The sequence below is a fragment of the Trachypithecus francoisi genome, unplaced genomic scaffold (genome assembly GCF_009764315.1).
Source record: "Trachypithecus francoisi isolate TF-2019V2 unplaced genomic scaffold, Tfra_2.0 Lachesis_group14, whole genome shotgun sequence".
Lineage (NCBI taxonomy): Eukaryota > Metazoa > Chordata > Mammalia > Primates > Cercopithecidae > Trachypithecus > Trachypithecus francoisi.
The window spans coordinates 39,885,129-39,907,446 of NW_022681459.1; the positions used below are offsets into that span (position 1 = coordinate 39,885,129).

A 22,318-nucleotide genomic window follows, 5' to 3' on the forward strand; every position below is an offset into this window, starting at 1 on the left:
CCGCGGGCTCCCCGGCCGCAGTGCAGCCGCAGCGCCAGCCCCGCCCCGCCCGCGCCTCCCCGCCCCCCCGCGCCCGCGGCCCCAAGCGGTTCCCGAGTCCAGGCCCGCGCCGAGCCCAGGTGAGCGCCCGCCCCGGGGACCCCGGTCCCCGGAACCCCGGTCCCCGCCCGCCGCCCCGCCTCTTCGCCCCGGCGCCGGGGGCCAGCGCTTGCGCTCGCAGGTCTCGGACCCGGGCCCGGCACGTTAGGGGTTGGGGGTCGGCAAGCGTGGCCAGAGGCACTGCCCGGGGGTCGGAGCACACCTTGTTCTTCTCTCGTCCCACAACCGCCCCTTCCCTGCTCGCCGCGGGTTCCCACTGTGTGCCAGTCCCCCTTCCCGGGCTGCAAGGTCTGGCGGGGCACCGGGACGGAGCCGGTGAGGCTGCTGGCACGGGCCACCGGCTTCCTGGAGAGAGGGAACTGCACGTGCAGAGGCGGGGAGAGTGGACAGAGGCTTGCGCCTGAGCTCCGTGGGGGAGGGGAGAGCGCGGAGCCCCCACACTCGAAGGCAGGACTGGAATCAGATGCCACCCCTAGGACGCCTGGAAGCCACTGGGAGCCCTATCTGGGCAGGAGCCCTTGGGATGAGGCAGCGGGGGCAGGTGGGCCAGAGGTGGAGGAGTGGAGGGAGGACCCTGCCCAGCCTGCACAGGGGGCGGGTGCCAGGAGCCCTGGGAGGGTCAGGTGGAGCAGTGGCCGCTCAGTGAGATGGGGGTAATCCAGTCCCGCTTCACAGGTCCTGGGGTCCCTGGGACAGACAGACTCCTGCAGAGTCCAGTTAGCACTGGACTCTGCTAGAACTTTTCTGCAGTGAGCAGCTAATGGGCAAGGAACAGCACTCTGGCATTCTGCACAAACCTGGGGGGCCCCTACTGCCCTGCCCCTAGCAAGGACCTTTGCCTTTGAGTGGGGTGACTGGGCTCCAAGCCGATCTAGTACACAGTAGGCCGAAGGCACAGGGGCCCCACCCAGTCTTCTTCCTGGCCCAGGCCCTGGGGGATTCAGGCCCCTGGGTACTTGGGAAGGGACAGCGCAGCCTGGGCAGGTCCCCAGTGGCAAGACCAGGTCTGACCTTTTCTGGGATCTGTGGCCTAGCAGGTGAGGCCTGAGGTCAGCCAGGAAGGAAGTGGGCAGGGCTGAGCCAGGGCTGAAGCCAGGACCCAGGGAGGGGCTGCCTAGTGCCCAGGGAGGGGGCAGGTGGGGCAGGTGGCAGTTGAGTTTTACAGACCTTCCTTGGTGACAAGTGGGGGAAAGAGACAAGGCACGCCCCAGTGGCTGTGGGAGTCACTGGCTCCTCCCCTGTAATGGGCACCTCGAGGGCTGACAGGCGCAGGGGCCAGGCACCAATGGTCTCTCTCCAACCTGGCCTTTTGTTTCCACCCCTCGCTCTCAGGCACCCACCCACAGCCCTTCTGGGATCTGGGCCAGACCAGGTGGGCCTCAGCCCCACCTCAAGTGAGACTTCAGGAAGAAGTTCCAGAGGAAACTGGAGGATGACAGTGGGATGGACTGTGGGGAGGTCATTTGTAAACAAGGCAGCTATGCCTGTGCCCTGGGCCTTCCAAAGTCCTACCTGTAGGCTGCATCTTCCGCAAGGCCCACCCTGTAGCCTGGAAGGCACCTGGGCTACAGTGATCTCTCTGCTGTGCAGGTGTCCCTCCCCCAGGGCACCTTGCAGGGCCTTAGGGTGATATGGGGGCTTTCTGGGCCCCTGCCCATCTTAAAACTGATGAAGGTGGGAGGGTGGGGTAGGAGGCCACAGGGATACCCCTGCTGCTTGACCTTGATGGGACCTTGGCCCCTTGCTTTCCCCATCTGCTGTTGGGCAAGACCCCAGCACCACAGGCCTAGTGGGCACTTGTGAAGGGCTGGAGTCGGGGGTAGGGGGAGCTTATGGCTGCTGGGCACAGGCGTGGCAGGGCTATGTGCCCAGCTTCTCTTTCCCCTAACCCCATCAGGGCCGGGCTGGCCGCCCACTTCTGTTCACCACAGAGCTGGGTTTCCCTGGGGACCAGTGGACTGGCCCAGCCCCACACCACCCCCCAGCCCCTCCTGGCCACAGCTTGAGCTAGGAGGAGGGTGGAGGCTGGGCCGCCTCCTGGACCCCTGCCCTGCCTGCCTGGCCTTCCAAGGCCCAGCAGCCTCAGTCCACTGCTGGGCCTGGAACATGGAGCAGTGGCTGCCCTGAGAGGAGGTGGGTGTCCAGAGTACTAGCCAGGGTGGGGCTGGGCTAGGGGGAGCCTGATGACACCTTCATTGTAGGAGGGAGAAGACCAAGGATGAGGAGGGCTTTGGCTTGCCCAAGGTGACCCACTCTTTGAGCTTAGGCATGGTGGTCTCCCGGTACAATGGAGGGTCCAAGAACTCTCAGGCTGTGGGATTTGGAGAGGGGAAGGGGGGCATGAGGAGGCAGCAGAAATCAGGGAGGATTTCTTGGGCAAGGCAACTGCAGGGCTGGACCAAGGGTGGCCGAGGTTGGGGCGAGGAACTCCACTGGAGGAGTGAGAGAGCTGAGCTCGGAGGGCTTCAAAGGGGAGGTGTCCTCCAGGGCCCCATGCTCTGGGATCAGGCTCACCTACACGCCATGGTTCCCAACTCAAATGTAAGACTCTCTGAAGCTCCCACTGTCTCTGTCTCTCTGTGTCTCTACCTCTGCCCACACGCCCCGGTCATGACGGCCCCAGTCTCCCCGGCAGGTCCTAGAGCAGCTCCAGCAGGATGGCATCTCCAGCATCTCTAAGGCCTTCAGGGGGTCCAGCCCCATGGCGGGTGCCCTAGGCCTCCGACAGCTCCCCATCTGTGCTCCTGCCTGCCGGCCATCTTCAGGCCACTCACCATGGGTGGCTGTTTCTCCAAGCCTAAACCAGGTACCTCCTGTCTTCTTGCCTCCATCCTTCCTCCTCCCTCCCCACCTCTTCCTCCCCCCTCTTCCCCCCCGCCCTCCCCCTCTGCACTCGGCAAGCCTCTGAAGTAGGTCAGGCTAGGCAGGAGCCTGCTCGGAATGTTAATACGCTGCGGCCAGGAGGGGGTAGGAGGCCTGGAGCAGTTCCCCGGCTGGCCCCTGCTCCAGTGGGTGCCCCTTTTTCTTTGGGGCTTTGAGTGTTGGTGGTGGGAATAACAGCAGGACCCTTCTTGGAAAAGGAAAGGCAGGTTCCTCCTGTTGCAGGGTTGGGGAAGGGGCTATGCCCCCAGGGCCAGGGAAGTGGGGGGACTGAAGACAACCTCAGCCACTCTATGACCTAGGGCATGCAAGTTACCCCTCTGAGCCTCTGTTTTTCTCTCTGCAAAAGAGAGGGCCTGGCCACCCTGACCTCTTAGAGTTGCTGTGAGGGTGTAGTGAGCAGATCCTGGCTCTCTTTGCCTCCTCATCCCCTGTGTGGTCTCGGGCTGCTTTCTTGGTCTTTCTGGGCACACTTCCCCATTTATACAGGAAATCACCACCCAACCTAGCCTGAGCTACTCTGGCCAGAAGTGATAGTGTCATGGGGTGCTGGGAGAGGCCTGGGTCTTTTTTCCACTAAAGACTCATGTCTGCAGAGCTCTCTCTCTGGCCCCCTACTTTCCATCTTCTCTCCTCACAACACCCAGGGAGGCAGGAGTGTGCAGCTTTGTCACAGATGGAGAAATGAGGCTTAGAGAGACCTCAAGAGCCCAGCCAGTGCTCCACTCACCCCGCCAGGCCACCCTGCCCCAGCCAGCTCACCCCAGCCAGCTTACCCCAGCTCCCCTTACCTGATACCCATCGGCTCCGTTACCTTGGAACTTGTGAGCCTTTTCTCCCTTTCCTGGGTCTAAGGGAGAACTTAGGGGAGGGAGGAGAGCTGTAGTGACTCACCAGACAGAGGGACCCACCTGCCTCTGCTCCAGGAAGCCACTCTTCCTCCCCCAACTCCTGTGCTGTGGACACCCAGGCCTGGGCTGGATCCCTCCCTGCCTCAAAATGTGCCTTGGGCAAATGATGTCCATTGTCTCCCCCTAGAAGTGGGTGGGATGATGCCAGCTGGCCTCATACCAGGCGTCTGTGGCACTGCTGGGCTGGCAGGAGGCCCTGGCAGAAGATGCCACCTGCAGGTTCTTTTAAAGGACCCCAAAGGGCTGGCCTGCCTGGGACCTGGGGCCCAGTATGGGGGGTGGCCACTCTCACCAAAGGCAGGGCTAAGAATTTAGGCAAATCCAGCCCTGCCCTTTCCTGGCTGTGAGGCCTTCGGCAGGTGATTTCACCTCTCTGAGCCTCTGCATCCTCATTGTAAAGTGGGGCTGTTGTGCCTAGCATGGGGGCCTGGCACACAAGAAACACTTGTGGAATATTATTTGTTATCCCTTCTCTGAGCTGGGCTCTGTGCTGCCAGGCCTCCCCTGTAGGCCTGTAGCCAGAGGCTCAGGCCCCAGGTTCCCATGCTGGGCAGGTCAGGCATGAGGCTCAGGGAATTTCCAGATATGGGAGTTACAGCTTTTGGGGCATGAGGGTTCTGCTGGGGTCTTAAGGGGCCACAAAGAGACTAGAGCAAGCAGAAGACCTCTGTGCAAATCCCTCACTTTCTATCTTGCCCCACTCGATTCTGTGGCTCCATGTGTATCAGCACCTGCTTCTTGGGTTCCCTCTGTGCTCCTGCATGTCCTGTCTGAGTTCTTGATAAGAAGATATCAGGCCAGTCCCTCATCTAGCTCAGAGCTAGGAGGAAGTGCAGCTCTCTTAGCATCTATTCACCCGCCTTTTATTAGGCCATAACTGCTACCTAAAGGCTTTCCATCCTCACCATGGCTGCTAGGAGGCTCAGAGCTAACTGGTAAAACACTGCTGCCCAACTCCATCTATTGAGCTTCTATTCTGGGTTACATACATTATTTCCTTCAGCATCCACTATCACCAACGAGGTAGGCATTTGCTGTTCTCTCTGTTTTATTTTCATTTTTTTTTTTTTTTTGAGACGGAGTCTCGCTCTGTCGCCCGGGCTGGAGTGCAGTGGCCGGATCTCGGCTCACTGCAAGCTCCGCCTCCCGGGTTTACCGCCATTCTCCTGCCTCAGCCTCCCGAGTAGCTGGGACTACAGGCGCCCGCCACCTCGCCCGGCTAGTTTTTTGTATTTTTTAGTAGAGACGGGGTTTCACCATGTTAGCCAGGATGGTCTCGATCTCCTGACCTCGTGATCCGCCCGTCTCGGCCTCCCAAAGTGCTGGGATTACAGGCTTGAGCCACCGCGCCCGACCTATTTTCATTTTTTGAGATAGGGTCTCATTCTGTTGCCCAGGTTGGAGTAAAGTCGCATAATCATAGCTTGCAGCAGCCTAGAACTCCTGGGCTCAAGTGATCTTCCCACCTTAGCCTCCTGAGAAGCAGGGGCTACAGGCCTGCACCACCACGACTGGCAATTTTATTTTTATTGGTTGATTGATTGATTGATTGATTGATTTTTTGAGAGAGAGAGAGAATCTCACTCCCTTGCCCAAGCTGGAGTGCAATGGCACGATCTCGGCTCACTGCAACCTCCACCTCCCAGGTTCAAGCAATTCTCTTGCCTCAGGCTCTCAAGTAGCTGGGATTATAAGTGCATGCCACCATGCCTGGCTAATTTTTATATTTTTAGTAGAGACTGGGTTTTGCCATGTTGGCCAGGCTGGTCTCGAACTCCTGACCTCAAGTGATCCACCTGCCTCGGCCTCAAAGTGCTGGGATTACAGGCGTGAACCATCATTCCTGGCCAACAGGCAAATTTTTAAATTTTTTGTAGAGGCTGTGTCTCATCTTCTTTCCCAGGCTGGTCTTGAACCCCTGGACTCAAGCGATCCTCCTGCCTTGGCCTCCCAAAGTGTTGGGATTACAGGCATGAGCCACCGCACCTGGCCTTCTCTCCATTTTGTAATAAAGGCATCTTAAGGCCCAAAAGGGCTAAGGCGGGTCTTATGGGCAGCCAGAAGTCACGGATCTGGGGCTGATCTGGTTTTGTGGGTGAGCAGAGACGCCCCTCCCCTCCACCTTTCCAAAGGGCCCCTGACTTAATGGCTTTTTTTAGACCGCATCAGTGAGCGGGCTTGGAGCCTTCTGGGAGGAGGTGGAGGATGAGAGCAGCCTGGCTTGGCGTTATCTGGCCCCCCTGCCAGGCTATTTGTGAGCTCCCACAGCTTCTAGAGCTGATGTCAGCTAAGTCCAAAGTATTTCTCTTTTTAAGTCTTCCAAAAACATTATAACACCATTACATAAAGTATAGAAAATGGAATGAAAGCCCCACCCATAACCCCCCACCTGATACGATGGCCTCAGTGTGGCTCTGTGCTCTGCACCTTCCCTGCTGGGCTGAGGTCAAGGAACTGACCTTTGCCCCTGTCTCCTGCTATGCCTGGGCCTGAGCTGAGGGCTGGGACTTGGGACTGGGGAGGAGGCCTGGCCAGGGTGGAGGATTTAGCAGAGCATGAGATGACGGATATGCAGGGACTGGGCAGCCAGGAGAGGCAACTCCTGAGCCTTGTCTGGGTAGACAGGAAGGATGGCAGATGGCAGCCCCAGCCCAGGGGACAGCTCAGATGAAGGCCTGGAGGTGCATCTCGGCAGCCTGTCTGGGTTCTTGGTTTCTGGAGTGTCGGGTCTGAGGTGGAGGGGATGAGAGGTAAAACCCAGAGGCGCTGGTGCCTTGGGAAGTGAGAGAGGTACTTCTGCTCCAGCATTGGCCCATGCTGTGCTAGGGGCTGTCCATCACTCAGCTTCCTCCCTGCCGCAGCAGCCTGGGAGGCTGGATTATTGCTGCTAAAAATTCTGTTTATTGTTCCCTTCTAATTAGAAAAATATCCCAGGCACATCACAGGGAATTTGGAAAATGTGGAACAGTATAAAGAAGAAAATGGCAATCTCTGGCTCACTCCCCGCTAGAGCTGGCCCCGTGGGCATGCTGGGGAAGTGGGCTCTGTAGGAGGCTGTCGGGGGGCTGTGCTGTCCACATGCCTTCACATGCTGGGGTTCACCCCCGGGGCACACGAGGACACTGAAAACCCAGCACCTGGTCAGTGAGGGGTTCTCAAATTGGTGAGAAAAGCTATTTTGAGAAGTTGAAATTGGGCCGGGTGTGGTGGCCCACGCCTGTAATCCCAGCATTTTGGGAGGCTGAGGCCGGTGGATCACCTGAGGTCAGGAGTTCAAGACCAGCCTGACCAACATGGAGCCCCGTCTCTACTAAAAATACAATTAGTCGGGAGTGGTGGTGCATGCCTGTAATCCCAGCCGCTCGCTTGAACCTGGGAGACGGAGGTTGCAGTGAGCCAAGATTGCGCCATTGCACTCCAGCCTGGGCAACAAGAGGGAACTCCATCTCAAAAAAAAAAAAAAAAAAAGAAGTTGAAATTATGCTGTGAATTATGCTGTGTACATTTATTTTTATTTTTATTTTTTTGAGACGGAATATAGCTCTGTCGCCCAGGCTGGAGTGCAGTGGCCAGATCTCAGCTCACTGCAAGCTCTGCTTCCCGGGTTTACGCCATTCTCGTGCCTCAGCCTCCTGATTTTTTTTAATTTTTGAAAACAATTCAAATATACGGGAAAGTTGTAAGACTAGAACAATGAACCCTTAACTTCCTGTCACTCAGATTCACTGGCTGGGAACTGAGCTGCTACCACTTTTGAATTCCTGTGTGCACTTGAGTCATACCCTAAATGTGTCCCTGAGCTGTCAGAGACATCGTCATTGTCCGTCGGAAGATGCAGGACTTGAGGGCCTCAGCGTTCTTTCTGCCACAGAGGTTTCTGCAGCCAGGAGAGTTGCAGGGTCGAAGGAACTCAGCTCTGTGCCCCCCTCACTAATACTGTCATTGAAAAAGGAGGTGGGGCACAGTGGCTCACGCCTGTAATCCTAGCACTTTGGGAGGCTGAGGTGGGCAGATCACTTGTCAGGAGTTTGAGACCAGCCTGGCCAACATGGCAAAACCCTGTCTCTACCAAAAAATACAAAAAGTAGCCTGGCCTGGTGGTGTGCACATATAGTCCCAGCTACTGGGGAGGCTGAGATGGGAGTATTGCTTGAACCCAGGAGGCGGAGGCTGCAGTGAACCGAGTTTGCATGACTGCACTACAGCCTGGGTGCCAGAGTGAGACCCTGTCTCAAAAAAAAAAAAAAAAAAAAAAAAAAAAAAAAAAAAAAGGAAAAAAGAAAAAAGAGACACGCAGAATGAATTCAAGCAGACTCGGGTGTACCCCTACCCATACATGCCCCTCCTCTGCTTTGTGCCAGGTTTAAGGCTCTTTGCTGGTGGTGCAGAGGGCATTCTGAGGAGGTTACCAGGCCGGGCGGAGCCTCCCGGCACCCCGAGGAGCTGGCCTCTGCACCCAGCTTGATGGATGGGGGAGGAAGTGGGCTGAGGTAGAGGGCTCAAGGCGCTGACTTGCCCACAGTGGAGCTCAAGATCGAGGTGGTGCTGCCTGAGAAGGAACGAGGCAAGGAGGAGCTGTCAGCCAGTGGGAAGGGCAGCCCCCGGGCCTACCAGGGCAACGGCACGGCCCGCCACTTCCACACAGAGGAGCGCCTGCCCACCCCTCACCCTTACCCCAGCCCTCAGGATTGTGTGGAGGCTGCTGTCTGCCACGTCAAGGACCTCGAGAATGGCCAGTGGGTTCTGGGCCTGCCTGGGAGGGGTGATCAGGGGTCCCAAGGTGGGAGGGTGAGGTACAGGTCGTAGCCGGGGGTCGGGGTTGGCCTGAAGGGGCTATGACCAGCTGCTGCCCTGGTCACTGCCTTTGTGGCTTCTACCGGTCTGGGCCTGCTCCCCAGAAGGCTGGACACTGGGAGGAGCTGCCAGGAGGTTGTGCCTGGTGTCTGGCCTGACCTCTGAGTGCTGCGATTCCCCAGGATGCGGGAAGTGGAGCTGGGCTGGGGGAAGGTGTTGCTGGTGAAGGACAATGGGGAGTTCCACGCCCTGGGCCATAAGTGTCCGCATTACGGCGCACCCCTGGTGAAAGGTGAGCTGTCAGGTGGGAGGTGTGAGGGGGACCTTCCAGGCCCCATGCCAGCTTGACTCCTCCCCAGACCCCAGGATCTTCATCTATTAGTGAAGTCTCCCAGGCTTTGGGGAGGGGCCCGCAGTTGCCAGGGCACTGAGATCCTTGGGAAGCAACCCCTGCTGGTGGCCCCAGCCTAGCACCTCCCCTTCCCAGGCGTTCTGTCCCGTGGTCGGGTGCGCTGCCCCTGGCACGGTGCCTGCTTCAACGTCAGCACTGGGGACCTGGAGGACTTCCCCGGCCTGGATAGTCTGCACAAGTTCCAGGTGGGGCCAGGAGTGTGGTGGGGTGGGAACCTGGGGGTGTGGGGTTCGGGGCTGGTCCTGAGGAATGCAGCCCTTGCAGGTGAAGATTGAGAAGGAGAAGGTGTACGTCCGGGCCAGCAAGCAGGTGAGGGGGTAGCTCTGGGCTCAGGCAGAAGGGAGGAGCCGGGAGGGCATCTTGGCCCAGAGAATGGCATGTGCAAAGGCCCTGTGGTGAGAGGAGCTTGGCCCATGTCACTTGAGCCAGAGTGAGGGGTTGCAGTAGGGATGAAGCTGGACTGGAGTGCCAGGACCTGCCTGCCAGGATGATGGCAATGAGCCTCCACCCTCCTGGCACCCACAGGCTCTACAGCTGCAGCGAAGGACCAAGGTGATGGCCAAGTGTATCTCCCCAAGTGCTGGGTACAGCAGTAGCACCAATGTGCTCATTGTGGGCGCAGGTTGGTAGTGGGGTCATGAGGGGCAGGGTGGGAGATGGGATTGGTGAGAAGTGGTCCCCGGCCCACGGGCCCCTCCCCTCAGGTGCAGCTGGCCTGGTGTGTGCAGAGACACTGCGGCAGGAGGGCTTCTCCGACCGGATCGTTCTGTGCACGCTAGACCGGCACCTTCCCTATGACCGTCCCAAGCTCAGCAAGGTAGGGGGGGTGGGGCAAGTGGGACCCTATCCCTCTGAGTCCCAGTTAAGCCCACTTCAAGCCTTGCTTGTCACCCCTTGGAGATCTGGCCGGCTGCCCTCTCTGCTTATGCCAGGCCTGTCCGTGGTACCCCCAAAAGGTCTAGATTCCTTGTTGTTTGGAGACAGGGTCTCATTCTGTCACCCAGGCTGGAGTGCAGTGGTGCGTTCTTGGCTCACTGCAACTTCCATCTCCTGGGTTCAAGTGGTTCTCGTGCTTCAGCCTTCTGAGTAGCTGGGATTAAAGGTGTGTACCACCACCACACCTGGCTAATTTTTTGTATTTTTAGTAGAGATGGGGTTTCACCATGTTGCCCAGACCAGTCTTGAACTCCTGAGCTCAGCCCATCCACCCATCTCAGCTTCCCAAGGTGCTAGGATTATAGGTGTGAGCCACTGCACCTGGCTTTTCTGAGACAGGGTCTTGCTCTGTCACTCAGGCTGGAGCGCAGTGCCTGTCTCATGGCTCACTGCAGCATTGACCTCCACCTCCCAGGCTCAAATGATCTTCCCACCTCAGCCTCCCGGTAGCTAGGACTACAGGCGTGCACCACCATGCCTGGCTAATATTTTGTACTTTTTGTAGAAATGAGGTTTTGTCATGTTGCCCAGGCTGGTCTTGAACTCCTGGGTTCAAGCGATCCTCCGGTCTCAGCCTCCCAAAGTATTGGGGTTACAGGCATGAGTCACTGCGCCTGGCCAGATCTGGGTTTGCTGAGTTCTGTCCTGCAGCCCCTGTGTCACTGGGGCTGGCCCTACCTTCCCTGGGCCCCAGTGTCTTCTGCTGTAAACTGGCTCCTCTCAAGCTGGCTCGCCCCTGCAGTCCCTGGACACACAGCCTGAGCAGCTGGCCCTGAGGCCCAAGGAGTTTTTCCGAGCCTATGGCATCGAGGTGCTCACGGAGGCTCAGGTACAGGGTCAAGGGTGGGAAACAGGCCCCGAGGAGGGAGGGTGGGAACATGAGGTTGTGTGGGCCCCTGGGGTGGGGTCTTGGTGCTCTCCCTTCCTGGCCCCACTGCCCAGGCACCTGGGAGGTGCTCCAGGCTTGGGAGACAGCAAGGAGCTTTTTCCCGACAGGTCATGGGCACACACACAGCCCCAGGGTGTGCGGAGATGAACAATCAGGGCTGAATAGGAGAGACTGGTGGGACTTGGGAGGGTAAGGAGAGAGGGAAGGTGATGTCTGAAGCTTAAAGAACAAAGTCCGGCCGGGCGCGGTGGCTCAAGCCTGTAATCCCAGCACTTTGGGAGGCCGAGACGGGCGGATCACGAGGTCAGGAGATCGAGACCATCCTGGCTAACACTGTGAAACCCCGTCTCTACTAAAAAAATACAAAAAACTAGCCGGGCGAGGTGGCGGGTGCCTGTAGTCCCAGCTACTCGGGAGGCTGAGGCAGGAGAATGGCGTGAACCCGGGAGGCGGAGCTTGCAGTGAGCTGAGATCCAGCCACTGCACTCCAGCCCTGGCGACAGAGCGAGACTCCGTCTCAAAAAAAAAAAAAAAAAAAAAAAGAACAAAGTCCGGCCGGGCGCAGTGGCTCAAGCCTGTAATCCCAGCACTTTGGGAGGCCGAGACGGGTGGATCACGAGGTCAGGAGATCGAGACCATCCTGGCTAACACGGTGAAACCCCGTCTCTACTAAAAAATACAAAAAGCTAGCCAGGCGAGGTGGCGGGCGCCTGTAGTCCCAGCTACTCGGGAGGCTGAGGCAGGAGAATGGCGTAAACCCAGGAGGCGGAGCTTGCAGTGAGCTGAGATCCGGCCACTGCACTCAAGCCTGGGTGACAGAGCGAGACTCCGTCTCAAAAAAAAAAAAAAAAAAAGAACAAAGTCCGGGTGGCAGGATCTGTTCTAATGGGAGCTTCTCAGAGGCTGTGGCTGGGCTGTGAATGTACTGCAGGACCCGGGAGTGGGCGGCGAGGCCAAGCCCCATGCTCAAGCTCATGCTCTGCCTGGCGGGGGTTGCAGGTGGTCACAGTGGATGTGAGAAACAAGAAGGTCGTGTTCAAGGATGGCTTCAAGCTGGAGTACAGCAAGCTGCTGCTGGCGCCAGGGAGCAGGTGGGAGGGTCTCCTTTTTACCCATGGGACACCAGGCAGGACACTGGCCTGGACGGGGCTGGGGCTGCCAGGAGGCCCTCACTGACACTGCCATGTCTCAGCCCCAGGACTCTGAGCTGCAAAGGCAAAGAAATGGAGAACGTGTTCACCATCCGGACGCCAGAGGATGCCAATCGTGTGGTGAGGCTGGCCCGAGGCCGCAATGTGGTCATCGTGGGAGCCGGCTTCCTGGGTGAGAGGTAGTGGGTGGTGGGGATGGTGATCAGGTCGTCATGGCCAGTCCCAGGGAAGTTCTGGTCAAGGAAGGTGCAGGTGCCAGCCTGCCACCCCTGCCCACGACCAGGGATGGAGGTGGCCGCTTACCTGACGGAGAAGGCCCACTCCGTGTCTGTGGTGGAGCTGGAGGAGACGCCTTTCAGGAGGTTCCTGGGGGAGCGCGTGGGTCGTGCCCTCATGAAGGTGAGCCCACTCCAGCACGCACCCAGCACCTTGAAGCCGTGGGGCCCAGCCTGGCCCCTGGCTGGACTCTCATCCACTGTCCACCTGCTCACTTGTCCTGACAGATGTTTGAGAACAACCGGGTGAAGTTCTACATGCAGACTGAGGTGTCAGAGCTGCGGGGCCAGGAGGGAAAGGTGGGCCCTTCTCCCTTCTCCCTGCTGCTTTCTGTCCTCTGTCCCCTGAGCCCAGGAGCTGACCCACCTGTTCACCCACCCACTCCCCACAGCTGAAGGAGGTTGTGCTGAAGAGCAGCAAGGTTGTGCGGGCTGACGTCTGCGTGGTGGGCATTGGTGAGTTGGTGTGTGGGCAGGCAGGCGCAAACCAGCACAGCTGTCTGCACACGCTCACATGTGACCTTGGGCTAGTCCCTTCCCCTCCCAGAGCCTCAGTTTCCACCACATCTGTCAAACGGGGACCGCCAACCACCCCCACTTTACGGAGCTGTTGAGGAAGGTGTGTACGGGGCTCAGCCCAGGCCTGGCACAGAGGATGCTCCCAGTGCCCACTGCCCAGTAACACTCATCTCCATGCCCTGCGAGAGTTGACATAGACAAGCCCTGAACTGGCTCTTGCTCCAGCTGAGGTGCTAATTTGGGTAGGGGCCAAGATGGGAGGTGGTAGTGCCTGCAGGGGCTGAGGAGGTGTGGCATGCCGTCCCTCCACTTAAGGGCCTCATGGAGCACTTGGAGAAGGTGATACCTGAGGTCTTGCAGGAGGCACCAGATCTGTGAAGCCCAGTTAGTGGGGGCCAGGGTGCATGAAGGCCTCAGGTGGCAGCCCCTGGAAGATCAGTCTGGGGATGTCACATCAAACACAGGATGTGGGGTGTGGAGAGTGACGGTGCAGAAGGGAGGGACAGGGGAGTGGACACAGGCCTCCGTCCTGTTAGGTGCAGTGGCCGCTACAGGCTTCCTGAGGCAGAGCGGCATCGGTCTGGATTCCCGAGGCTTCATCCCTGTCAACAAGGTGGGGTGGATGGCACTGGGTGGGGAGGGCCCGGTGCTGGGCTGGGAGTGGCAGGAGGTTCAGGTCAGGGCCCCGTCACACCCATGGAGCCCTGGGCCCTCTCTCTACAGATGATGCAGACCAATGTCCCAGGTGTGTTCGCAGCTGGTGACGCCGTCACCTTCCCCCTTGCCTGGAGGAACAACCGGAAAGTGAACATTCCACATTGGCAGATGGCTCATGCTCAGGGTATGGCCAGTCCCGAGGCACATGGAGGGGTGGGAGGGAGTCCCAGGGTCTCAGTGTCCCCATGCCCATGCCTCAGTTGCTGACCTTGGGTCTTAGACACTGTGTTAGGCATCAAAGCTCTGATGTGGATTCTCTGGCCAGCCTCATCCCGGCAATCCAGCCAACACAGAGAGCAACACCCCATTGAGCCAGCCACAGCTCCTCAATCTCAGTTTTCCTTCTGGTAGTCTCTCCCTTTTTTGTCCTCAAGGACCTATATTCTGCAGAATTCCTGATCAACCTGTGCACTTACCCTGGGGAGGGAGGGAGGGATTTATTGGATCACCTTCCTACTTTGTGCCTCTGTTTCCCTTGGGCCACTCAAGTATCTCTGTGAACTCAGTTCAGCCTCATGCAGGTCCCTGAGGTGCCATCTAAGCCCAGAGACCTGGGCTCAGTGGAGGCACTGTGCTTTCTGAGGAATAGCTTTCCCCTCCTGCTGTTTGCTGGCCACCAAGTCCCCCAAGCCTCATCCACTGTGCACATCTGGTCTGGGCCCCTAAGCTACAGGTGCCATCACGTTAGTTGCCTCACTGCCTCAGAGAGAGGACTGCCAGACCCCCAGCCTGTGACAAGGGACCTCTCTGCACCCATTTCCCCTTCCCTCTGCCTTTACACCTGAGGGTCTGCTGCTTGAGACCCCACTCCTGGTACCAATTTCTATTCAAGTCCAAAGTCTAAAGTTGTAAGTTGTAAGTAACCAAGGCTACTGATCAGCCAAGTATAATTAGGATTTAACTGGGAGAGTTTAGGGGACTTTGAAGTACATCCAACTACAGGGGTCTACTGGGGCCTCATAGGAACTGGGGAGCCATCCATACTGGTCTTTTCGGAGCCTTGTGTGTGGCTGTCATCTGTGCTTCCCTGCGTACTTATGGCCCATTTTCCTCCCTCTTCAGACCTGTTATGTCTGATTAGGTGTCTGTGTGCACAGCCCAACCCCAAGAAGCAGACCTTCCAGAGGCAGGGCACTGTATTCAAATTCTCCCAGGAAACAATCAAGTGGCGAGCTTGGAGTCAGGTGTTCCCCTGCACCAGTTAGCTGCAGGTGCAAGTGAGCGGTGGTCTGAACAATGATGTCTCTTGACCTCTGGGGAGACCAGGAAGAGTAGCCACACGTGTCAGGGGTCCCAACGGCATCAGGAGCAGGCAGTGTGGGAGTGGTAAGGGCGAGAGTCAGGGTTCTCACGGCCCTGGGTCCTGCAGGGCGCGTGGCAGCCCAGAACATGTTGGCGCAGGAAGCGGAGATGAGCACCGTGCCCTACCTCTGGACCGCCATGTTTGGCAAGAGCCTGCGCTACGCGGGTAACCCCGGGGCCTCGGGTGGGGGCGGGGTCAAGGGCGTTTAGGGGCGGGGCTTGGGTCTGGGGCGGGGCGGGGCGCCTACGGGAAGAGCTGTGACTGCACTAGGAAGCGGCCGGTAAGAACTCGCTGGCGGCGAGGCTAGGAACTACCTAAAAGGACGTATGGAGCAGGGCCTGGGCGGGGTTAGGAGGGGATCCTGTGACGTCTCGTTCCCTCCCCCGGCTCACGTGGGTGCCACCCACCTGCCCGGCCCACAGGCTACGGAGAAGGCTTCGACGACGTCATCATCCAGGGGGATCTGGAGGAGCTGAAGTTTGTGGCTTTTTACACTAAGTGAGAGCATCGGGGTGCAGCTTGGCTCGAAGCAGCGGGAGCTCAGTCGGGAAGGGGGATTCATCTCAGGCAAAATCCCAGAACAAGAGCCCAGCCCTGAGCCCCGCTGAGGAGTGCTGGAGCTTCCTTAGGAAAGCCTGAAGCTTGTGCATGGTCAAGCCCCGATGTGCGAAGCAGGGAGGGCTGGGTGCTCAGGACATTCCTGTTCCCCTGGGGTAGGTCCTTCCCTGGGCCCCAGAATGACAGCAGTGCATCAGGGTCTTCAAAAAGGGGCTGCTGCCTGGCAGTCCTCAGGCTTGGCCATCCTCTCCCTGCAGAGGCGACGAGGTGATCGCCGTGGCCAGCATGAACTACGATCCCATTGTGTCCAAGGTCGCTGAGGTTCTGGCCTCAGGCCGTGCCATCCGGAAGCGGGAGGTGGAGTGAGTGTGGGTGTGGGAAGCCTGGGGGCGGGAGTAGTTCCCTGGAGGACTGGCTAAGGTGCCCATGACAGCCAGTCGCCCCCACAACCCTCCAGGGCCTTGCCCCTCACTCTTGGTTTGCATCACCGGAGGCTTCCAGGACTACAGGGAGGTGTGGGGCAAGGATCATGGTTTGGGAGCAGGCTGGTTATGTGTTCACGGTGGATGGAAGGAATAGGGATGTGTGTCCGCAGGCAAGGCCAGTGCTGTGGGGAGGGGTCAGGGCCCAATGCATGGTCAATCACCAGGCCTGGGACACCTAACTGGACATGGTTGTGCTGAGCCTGGCAGAAGCTCGTGGAAAATGCAGCTACTGATGCCCTGGGTATGCCCTCCACAGAGATGGTGGGGGTGGTTCTAGGTTTCACTCAACACCAGCCAGTTCCCTTATCCTGGTGTGGTGTCAATGAGATTCACCCGCTGGGAGAGAGCTCCCAGGGACTGAGGACAGCCTGGAGGCCACTGGGGGGCTATGAGACAGGGGCAGGCTCCAGGCTGGAAACAATGGAGGACCAGAAGGGGACATGATAAATGACATGCTCTCTTCTTGGCCTTCTGTTTCTCTCTTGCCTTCGTGAAGGCTGTTTGTGCTGCACAGCAAGTACGTGTGTCCTTCATGTTGACTGTTCTGAGCCTTTCCCATGTCAGCCCAGACCCTCCACCCAATGGTCTATCTCCATCTGTCCAAGTACACCTCCCTGCTGGGCACTAGGGTCTGGCACAGAACAGACCCCCTGCTGTCCTCAAGGGCCAGCTGTTCAGGGTGCCCAGAGTGGAGAGCCTGTTTTCTTCTGTCATGACCCCTCCTCCCCTCATTCCTGCAGGACTGGCGACATGTCTTGGCTTACAGGGAAAGGATCCTGAGCTCACATGCAGTAGACTTGGGCAGGCAAAGGGGGGGCACCAGGGTCAGAGGCCAAGCCTTGGGGGCAGGTGCCAATCTCCAGTCCCAGGATCCCCCAGGGCAGAACCTGAGCCCTCCCAGTGCTTGCCTTCAGCCACCTGGCTCCCCTCCTGGGAGGCCTCTGCTGGATCCAGAAGATGCTCAACCCTCAAGGCCTCTACTGCCACTGACAGCTGGCACTGGAAGCAGGACAGGCCCTGCCTCTTCTCCCTCTATTGGGACTGGTCCCCTGAAGAACCCTGCAACATGTAGACATTGCCGTAAAATTAAAACGCACAAACTTGCAGACCTGTATGACTCCCAGTGTAATTGGGCCGATAGGCACAGGGCCAGACCACAGGGAAACAGGCACAATCATAGAATGCTAGGTGCCACACCAAGGAAATTTGGCCTGTGAACTCCCAAAGGAGGTAGCAACTAATTCTGCGCCCCACGCCCTCCCACATCCCTCTCCCTCTCTGCGATCAGCGAACGCTTTTTGCTTTTGGCTCTGAATTTTGAAGGAAGGGTATTCCAGGTAGAAGGGACAAGCCCAAAAGTCTTAAGATAGTAAATGCTCCTTCAGAGGTGGCTCATGCTTGACACTTTGGGGGCATTTGCCCATTTAGGGTTGTGGGAGTTGTGTCCTGAGACAGACCCCATGCTTTTCATAGCTGGGGCATTCTCAATCCCAATGTCGGAGGTGACGCAGCTGAGGCCCTGCTAAGTAGAAATGAGAATCTAGAGGCTCATCGCCGGGCTGCCTCTCAGTCAGTAAGAACGCCAAGGAGAGAGGGGAGATGTAGGGAGTCAGGGCTGGGGGCGCTAGCAGGAAAGGGAGCGTTGAGCGCCTGCAGAGGTCGCTGCGAGCCCGGAACCCTCCTTGTGGAGTCCTGGCAGCAGCAGACGATCCAGGCCGGAGCCACGCGCAGACATAGGGCATGCCGGGAACTGCAGGCCAGCCGCGGGTCTTGGGGCTGCGTGGGCCTGGGAGGCGCCGGGAAGAGCAGTCGCGACGGGGTTAGGGACGAGACACCGCATTCACTGGAAGGGACAACCCGGCGCCAGTACATAGCCTGAAACGCCCCCCAGAGAGTCCCACGCTTGCTGCGCCGTCCCCAACTGGACCCAGCGCTCGCCCGCGGTGTCTTGGCAAGCGCTAGGCTTGTCAGGAAGAGCGGAAGGGCGCAAGCGCGGCGCTGGCCGGAAGTGCCGAGCTGTCAGCGCAGGGCTCGCCGGGAAATGTGGTTCCTCCAGGCGGCCCGGGGCGGTGGCCTCAAGTTCTGCGGACAGCGCGGCCGATCCGGCGTGGACCCGGGATGGCTGGACCGGGCAGCACCGGGGGCCAGATTGGGCCCGGGGCCCTGGCAGGCGGCGCGCGGTCCAAGGTAGCCCCAAGCGTGGACTTCGATCACAGCTGCTCGGACAGTGTCGAGTACCTGACACTCAACTTCGGGCCCTTCGAAACAGTGCATCGCTGGCGGCGCCTCCCGCCCTGCGACGAGTTCGTGGGTGCCCGGTACGGTGGGCTTCATGGGGTCCTGAGGACAGGAAGGGCGATCTGCGAGAGTCCCAGGGCGGGGTCCAGGGGCGAGGCCGATGCGTGGTGTCCTGGGGTAGGATCTGGTAATGAGGTGGATGGTGCTGTACAGGACGCTGTTCAGGGCAGGGGAGAGGGGGTCCGAGGGAGTCCCAGAGCCCGATGACCTGGGACAGAATACTAGAACTAAGTTGTGTTTGTGGATATTGGGCTGGGGTCCCAGGTGCTCTGACGTGGGGTGAGGAGTCCAGAAAGTCCTGGAGCCGTGTCAGGGGTCCTCACTTGCAGGGTGATTGGTGTTATCTTAGAAGATGATCGATCTTAGCAGTTGAGAGGTGATATCTAACGTCTGTGGCAGCTCTCCTGCTTAGTCCCATTCCTTGGGTGTCCCCCAGGAGGGTCCTGTCCTTACCGCCCTCCACTCCTTTCTTTCCAGGCGCAGCAAGCACACAGTAGTGGCCTATAAAGATGCCATTTATGTATTTGGTGGAGACAATGGGTGAGTGAGTCTGAGCATCAGTGTTTGGACCAGGTAGGGAGAAGTACTGTGGTCAGGGACTGGGCCTGTCCAGCTCCATTACTGTCCTTTCAGATGTTAGCTAGTGCCTCTAAGCTTCAGTTTCCCCATCTGTGAGATTCCTTGCACTCACCTCCCTGGTCGTGGTGAGGATTAAATGAGATCCTGCACTCATGGTCCTCAGCACAGCTTCCAGTGGGTGGCACGTGCTCAGTATGTGGAAATGTCCCTCTTCTGAGTAGACGCAGCCTTGAAAGAAACACAACCACCCTTGCAGCCAGCCCTGCCAGGCACTTTTCTTTCCCTGGGCCTCATCCGGTATGGAGGACACAGTTTTATTTATTTCATACATTTTTCACTTTTTGTGAGGGTTTTCCCACATTGCTGCAAACATTCAGGCAACAACGTGATGTTTTGTTGGTGGGCACACCTCCTTTCACATAAACTGTCTCCAGTTAAGTTGTGGCTGGTTTCCTTATGCAGAGGGTGGAGTATTTGCACATGACCAGTTGTCATATTCCTGCCTCTCAGCCCCAGGACCTGGCATGAAGCCCTGGAAGAGCTGGCCTCTTACTGGCTCTGCAGCCTTGGTCCTGCAGGCCTCCCGGGGGGCTGGCTTGAGGATGGTGGGGTAGTCTGAACCCCACCAGGATCTGCAGACTGGGCAAAAAAGCCTCCTTGGGCATGGTCCCCTGGCTTCAAGCCTGCCTTCCTCCCACTCTCTTTCCCCAGGAGTAGCCAGTGGGGCCTATTTACATATGCAAGTCAGAGTGTGTTCCTCCTTGGCTCATCCTCCTGTGATGCCTCCCTGCCTCTCTGAGTAAAAGCCCAAGTCTTCATGAGAATCTGCTGCTTCTCTGCCCTCAGTCTCTCACTGCACTGGGGCTGCACCGGCTGCCTTGCTATGTTTGGATTGTACCAAGTGCCCCCTTGCTCAGGCCCTTGCACTGCCCATTCTCTCCTCCTACCTTCCTGCCCCTCTTCTGATGCTTTTTGTGACTGAGGCCTTCCTTGGTCATCTGGAACAACTGGAGACCATTACTTCCCCTCCATCCCTCTTACCATCTTCATTTGTTCCTGAGGCACACAGATGTTGGTTATTATCCATCTGTTCAGTCAAGGCAGGGCCTGTGCTCCTTTTACCATTGTAAAAGAAAACTCAATAAATGTTTGTCAGATGAAGGAATGAAATAAAGAAGAGATGCCTACCCACAGGCGTTTACTGGAGCCTTAATGAGAACCCTCCAAACCAGAAAAGGCTTTGGTGTCCAGTACAAGGCAGCAGGTGGGAAATGGGGGACCTTCATCCTCAAGAGTGTCCCTAACAGGTAGTTTGTGTGACAACTGTGTAGCAATAAGCAGAAACATTTTTGCTTCAGTGTGACAAAGAAATAGGATACAAATTTGTCTCACTCTAGTCTTAACTTTATAAAGACTGAGTACAAAGAAAGATGGCCTCCTGCAGCACGTGGGGCAAGTGAGGGAGGGAGGGAGGGGCGATATCACAGTCACCACCAGCTTCTAGGCTCCTGGCTTCCTGGCTGCATGGCCTCAGACACAGCCTTTGAACCACTAGGCTTTGTCGCCATCTGTGAAATGGATGTGAGATGCACATCCATTTCACAGATGCACCCGCTGGTGCAGACTAAGACGGTGCAGGGGGCACCCAGCACAGGCTGGGCGTGAGGGGTGCTGGGCTCCTGTCAGTTTGCCCTTCTTCCCAAGGGCTGGGTAGTAATATGCCAGCTGGTTGTATTAGGTGGTGCAATGACCAGTGAATTTGTTTTCTATTTAATTGTATCTTTAACATGATTATTACATTGACTTTTGCAATAAAGAAATGGCAAGGGCCAGGTGTGGTAGCTCACACCTGTAATCCCAGCACTTTGGGAGGCTGAGGTAGGAAGATCACTTGAGGCTAGGCATTCAAGATGAGCCTAGGCAGGAAAGCAAGACTTCATTTCTTTTTTTTTTTTTTTTTTGAGATGGAGTCTTGCTCTGTCACCAGGCTGGAGTGCAGTGGCGCCATCTTGGCTCACTGCAAGCTCCGCCTCCTGGGTTCAAGCGAGTCTGCCACAGCCTCCCGAGTAGCTGGGATTACAGGTGCCCGCCACCACGCCAGGCTAATTTTTTGTATTTTTAGTAGAGATGGGGTTTCAACATGTTGGCCAGGTTGGTCTCGAACTCCTGACCTCAAGTGATCTGTCCGCCTCGGCCTCCCAAAGTGCTGGGATTACAGGCACGAGCCACTGAGCCCAGCGCATTGACTCTATTTTTTTTTTTTTTAAAGCAGTGGCAGGAAGATCAGAGAGAAGCAAAGGGCCTCCCCTGAAGCATGGGCAAGTGCATGCATTGTGGGGTACAGCCTCAGCAGAAGGGGATTGGGACATGTGAATAGGGGTTCTGGAGGCTAGGGTAAGGTGTGAGGGTGACTCTGGACTTTGGGCCATTTCGTGCCTGCTGGTTGGGCTCCTGGTGGCCACATTCATGCTTTGGTCCTGACCCCAGGTTGGCTGGTGGCTGCCTGTGTGGCAGCCCTGTTGCCCATGTCAGTTGGGGAGCCTCCTTTGTGGTCACCACTCTTGGGCATCAGCTGGTTGCCTGGCTGTGTTAGTGACCCAGCCCAAAACAGCCCCCTCCTCTACCCTGGCTACATGTAGTACCCATCTCTGGGGGTCCTGCAGAACAGACCTGGCTAATGCCACCCTCTCTTCCGACTGCCTTTCAGGAAGACCATGCTCAATGACCTCCTGCGGTTCGATGTGAAAGACTGCTCCTGGTGCAGGTGGGTGGCCCTGTGCTCCAGGGCCCTGCCTTTCCTCCTAGAACACAGTGGCACAGTTCTGGGTCCCAGTTGCTAGCAGAGGCTCTCTCATCATGGGAAGCTAGAAAGAAGCTTCCAGGAGGAGACAACCACGTCCCCAGGGATGCCACACCCAGAGCCACCCTGTCAGGGCTGAGGAGATGAAGTAGCTGCCCAGCACCTGCAGCTGCCAAGCTGGGCACACAGGGCGGCTCCCTTCCGGGCGCCCACCTCTACCCCGAGGCTGCTGCTAGTGTGGGTACAGAAGTTGCTATGTCATTTCTCTCACACGTGATTTTGTAAGATAGCTAGTAGTTAAAAATTAATTTTAAAAATCATTCTGAAGGCTTCGCAATTATTTGTCAAAAATTGCTTAACTATAAAACTCAGAAAAAGAGCAGCCCCAGGTCAGCAGTGTAAATGGATTTTGAATTCAGTACATAAAATGTAAAGGCAGGGCACAGGGGCCCATGCCTGTAATCCCAATGCTTTGAGAAGCTGAGGAGGGAAGCTCCCTTGAGGCTAGGAGTTCAAGACCAGCTGGGCAACAAAGTGAGACCCCGTCTAGAAAGATAGACATATGATAGATAGATAGAAAGACAGAAAGAGAGATGACAGACAGATAGATAGATAGATAATAGGTAGATAGCTAGATGATAAGTAGATTAGATAGATGACCTAGATAGTGGATAGTTGATAGATAGATGACAGATCAACAGACAGATGACAG

General features: G+C 57.4%; 2 protein-coding genes across 16 annotated transcripts in view; both read left to right on the forward strand.

Annotated features, from left to right (window-relative positions):
* AIFM3 (apoptosis inducing factor mitochondria associated 3) lies at positions 1–17,037 on the forward strand. 11 transcript variants are annotated; one of them, XM_033234054.1, is made up of 22 exons: positions 47–119; positions 1,432–2,232; positions 2,735–2,905; positions 8,413–8,626; positions 8,867–8,976; positions 9,172–9,281; positions 9,361–9,405; positions 9,622–9,718; positions 9,801–9,913; positions 10,775–10,861; positions 11,921–12,012; positions 12,114–12,244; positions 12,356–12,471; positions 12,576–12,647; positions 12,740–12,803; positions 13,403–13,479; positions 13,590–13,707; positions 14,953–15,051; positions 15,309–15,384; positions 15,702–15,806; positions 16,426–16,446; positions 16,670–16,929. In XM_033234054.1, exons 3-22 carry the CDS (start codon positions 2,875–2,877, stop codon positions 16,707–16,709), a joined length of 1,818 nt encoding a protein of 605 aa, XP_033089945.1. In that variant the 5' UTR covers positions 47–119; positions 1,432–2,232; positions 2,735–2,874; the 3' UTR covers positions 16,710–16,929. The 11 variants fall into 11 exon arrangements, with proteins under 11 accessions (XP_033089949.1, XP_033089945.1, XP_033089947.1 ...); XM_033234058.1 differs by lacking the exon at positions 1,432–2,232 and having other exon boundaries at positions 1–119; positions 16,670–17,037; XM_033234056.1 differs by lacking the exon at positions 1,432–2,232 and having other exon boundaries at positions 66–119; positions 2,723–2,905.
* LZTR1 (leucine zipper like transcription regulator 1) overlaps positions 17,038–22,318 on the forward strand; it is a 17,753-nt gene continuing 12,472 nt past the window's right edge. For 3 of the 5 annotated variants that reach the window (XM_033234045.1, XM_033234047.1, XM_033234046.1), the window contains exons 1-3: positions 17,038–18,247; positions 18,705–18,767; positions 21,514–21,570. In XM_033234045.1, the coding sequence (XP_033089936.1) occupies positions 18,048–18,247; positions 18,705–18,767; positions 21,514–21,570 (320 nt within the window). In that variant the 5' untranslated portion in view covers positions 17,038–18,047. Of the gene's footprint in view, positions 18,248–18,704; positions 18,801–21,513; positions 21,571–22,318 lie in introns of all 5 variants that reach the window. The other 2 variants (XM_033234049.1, XM_033234048.1) reach the window with 2 other exon arrangements.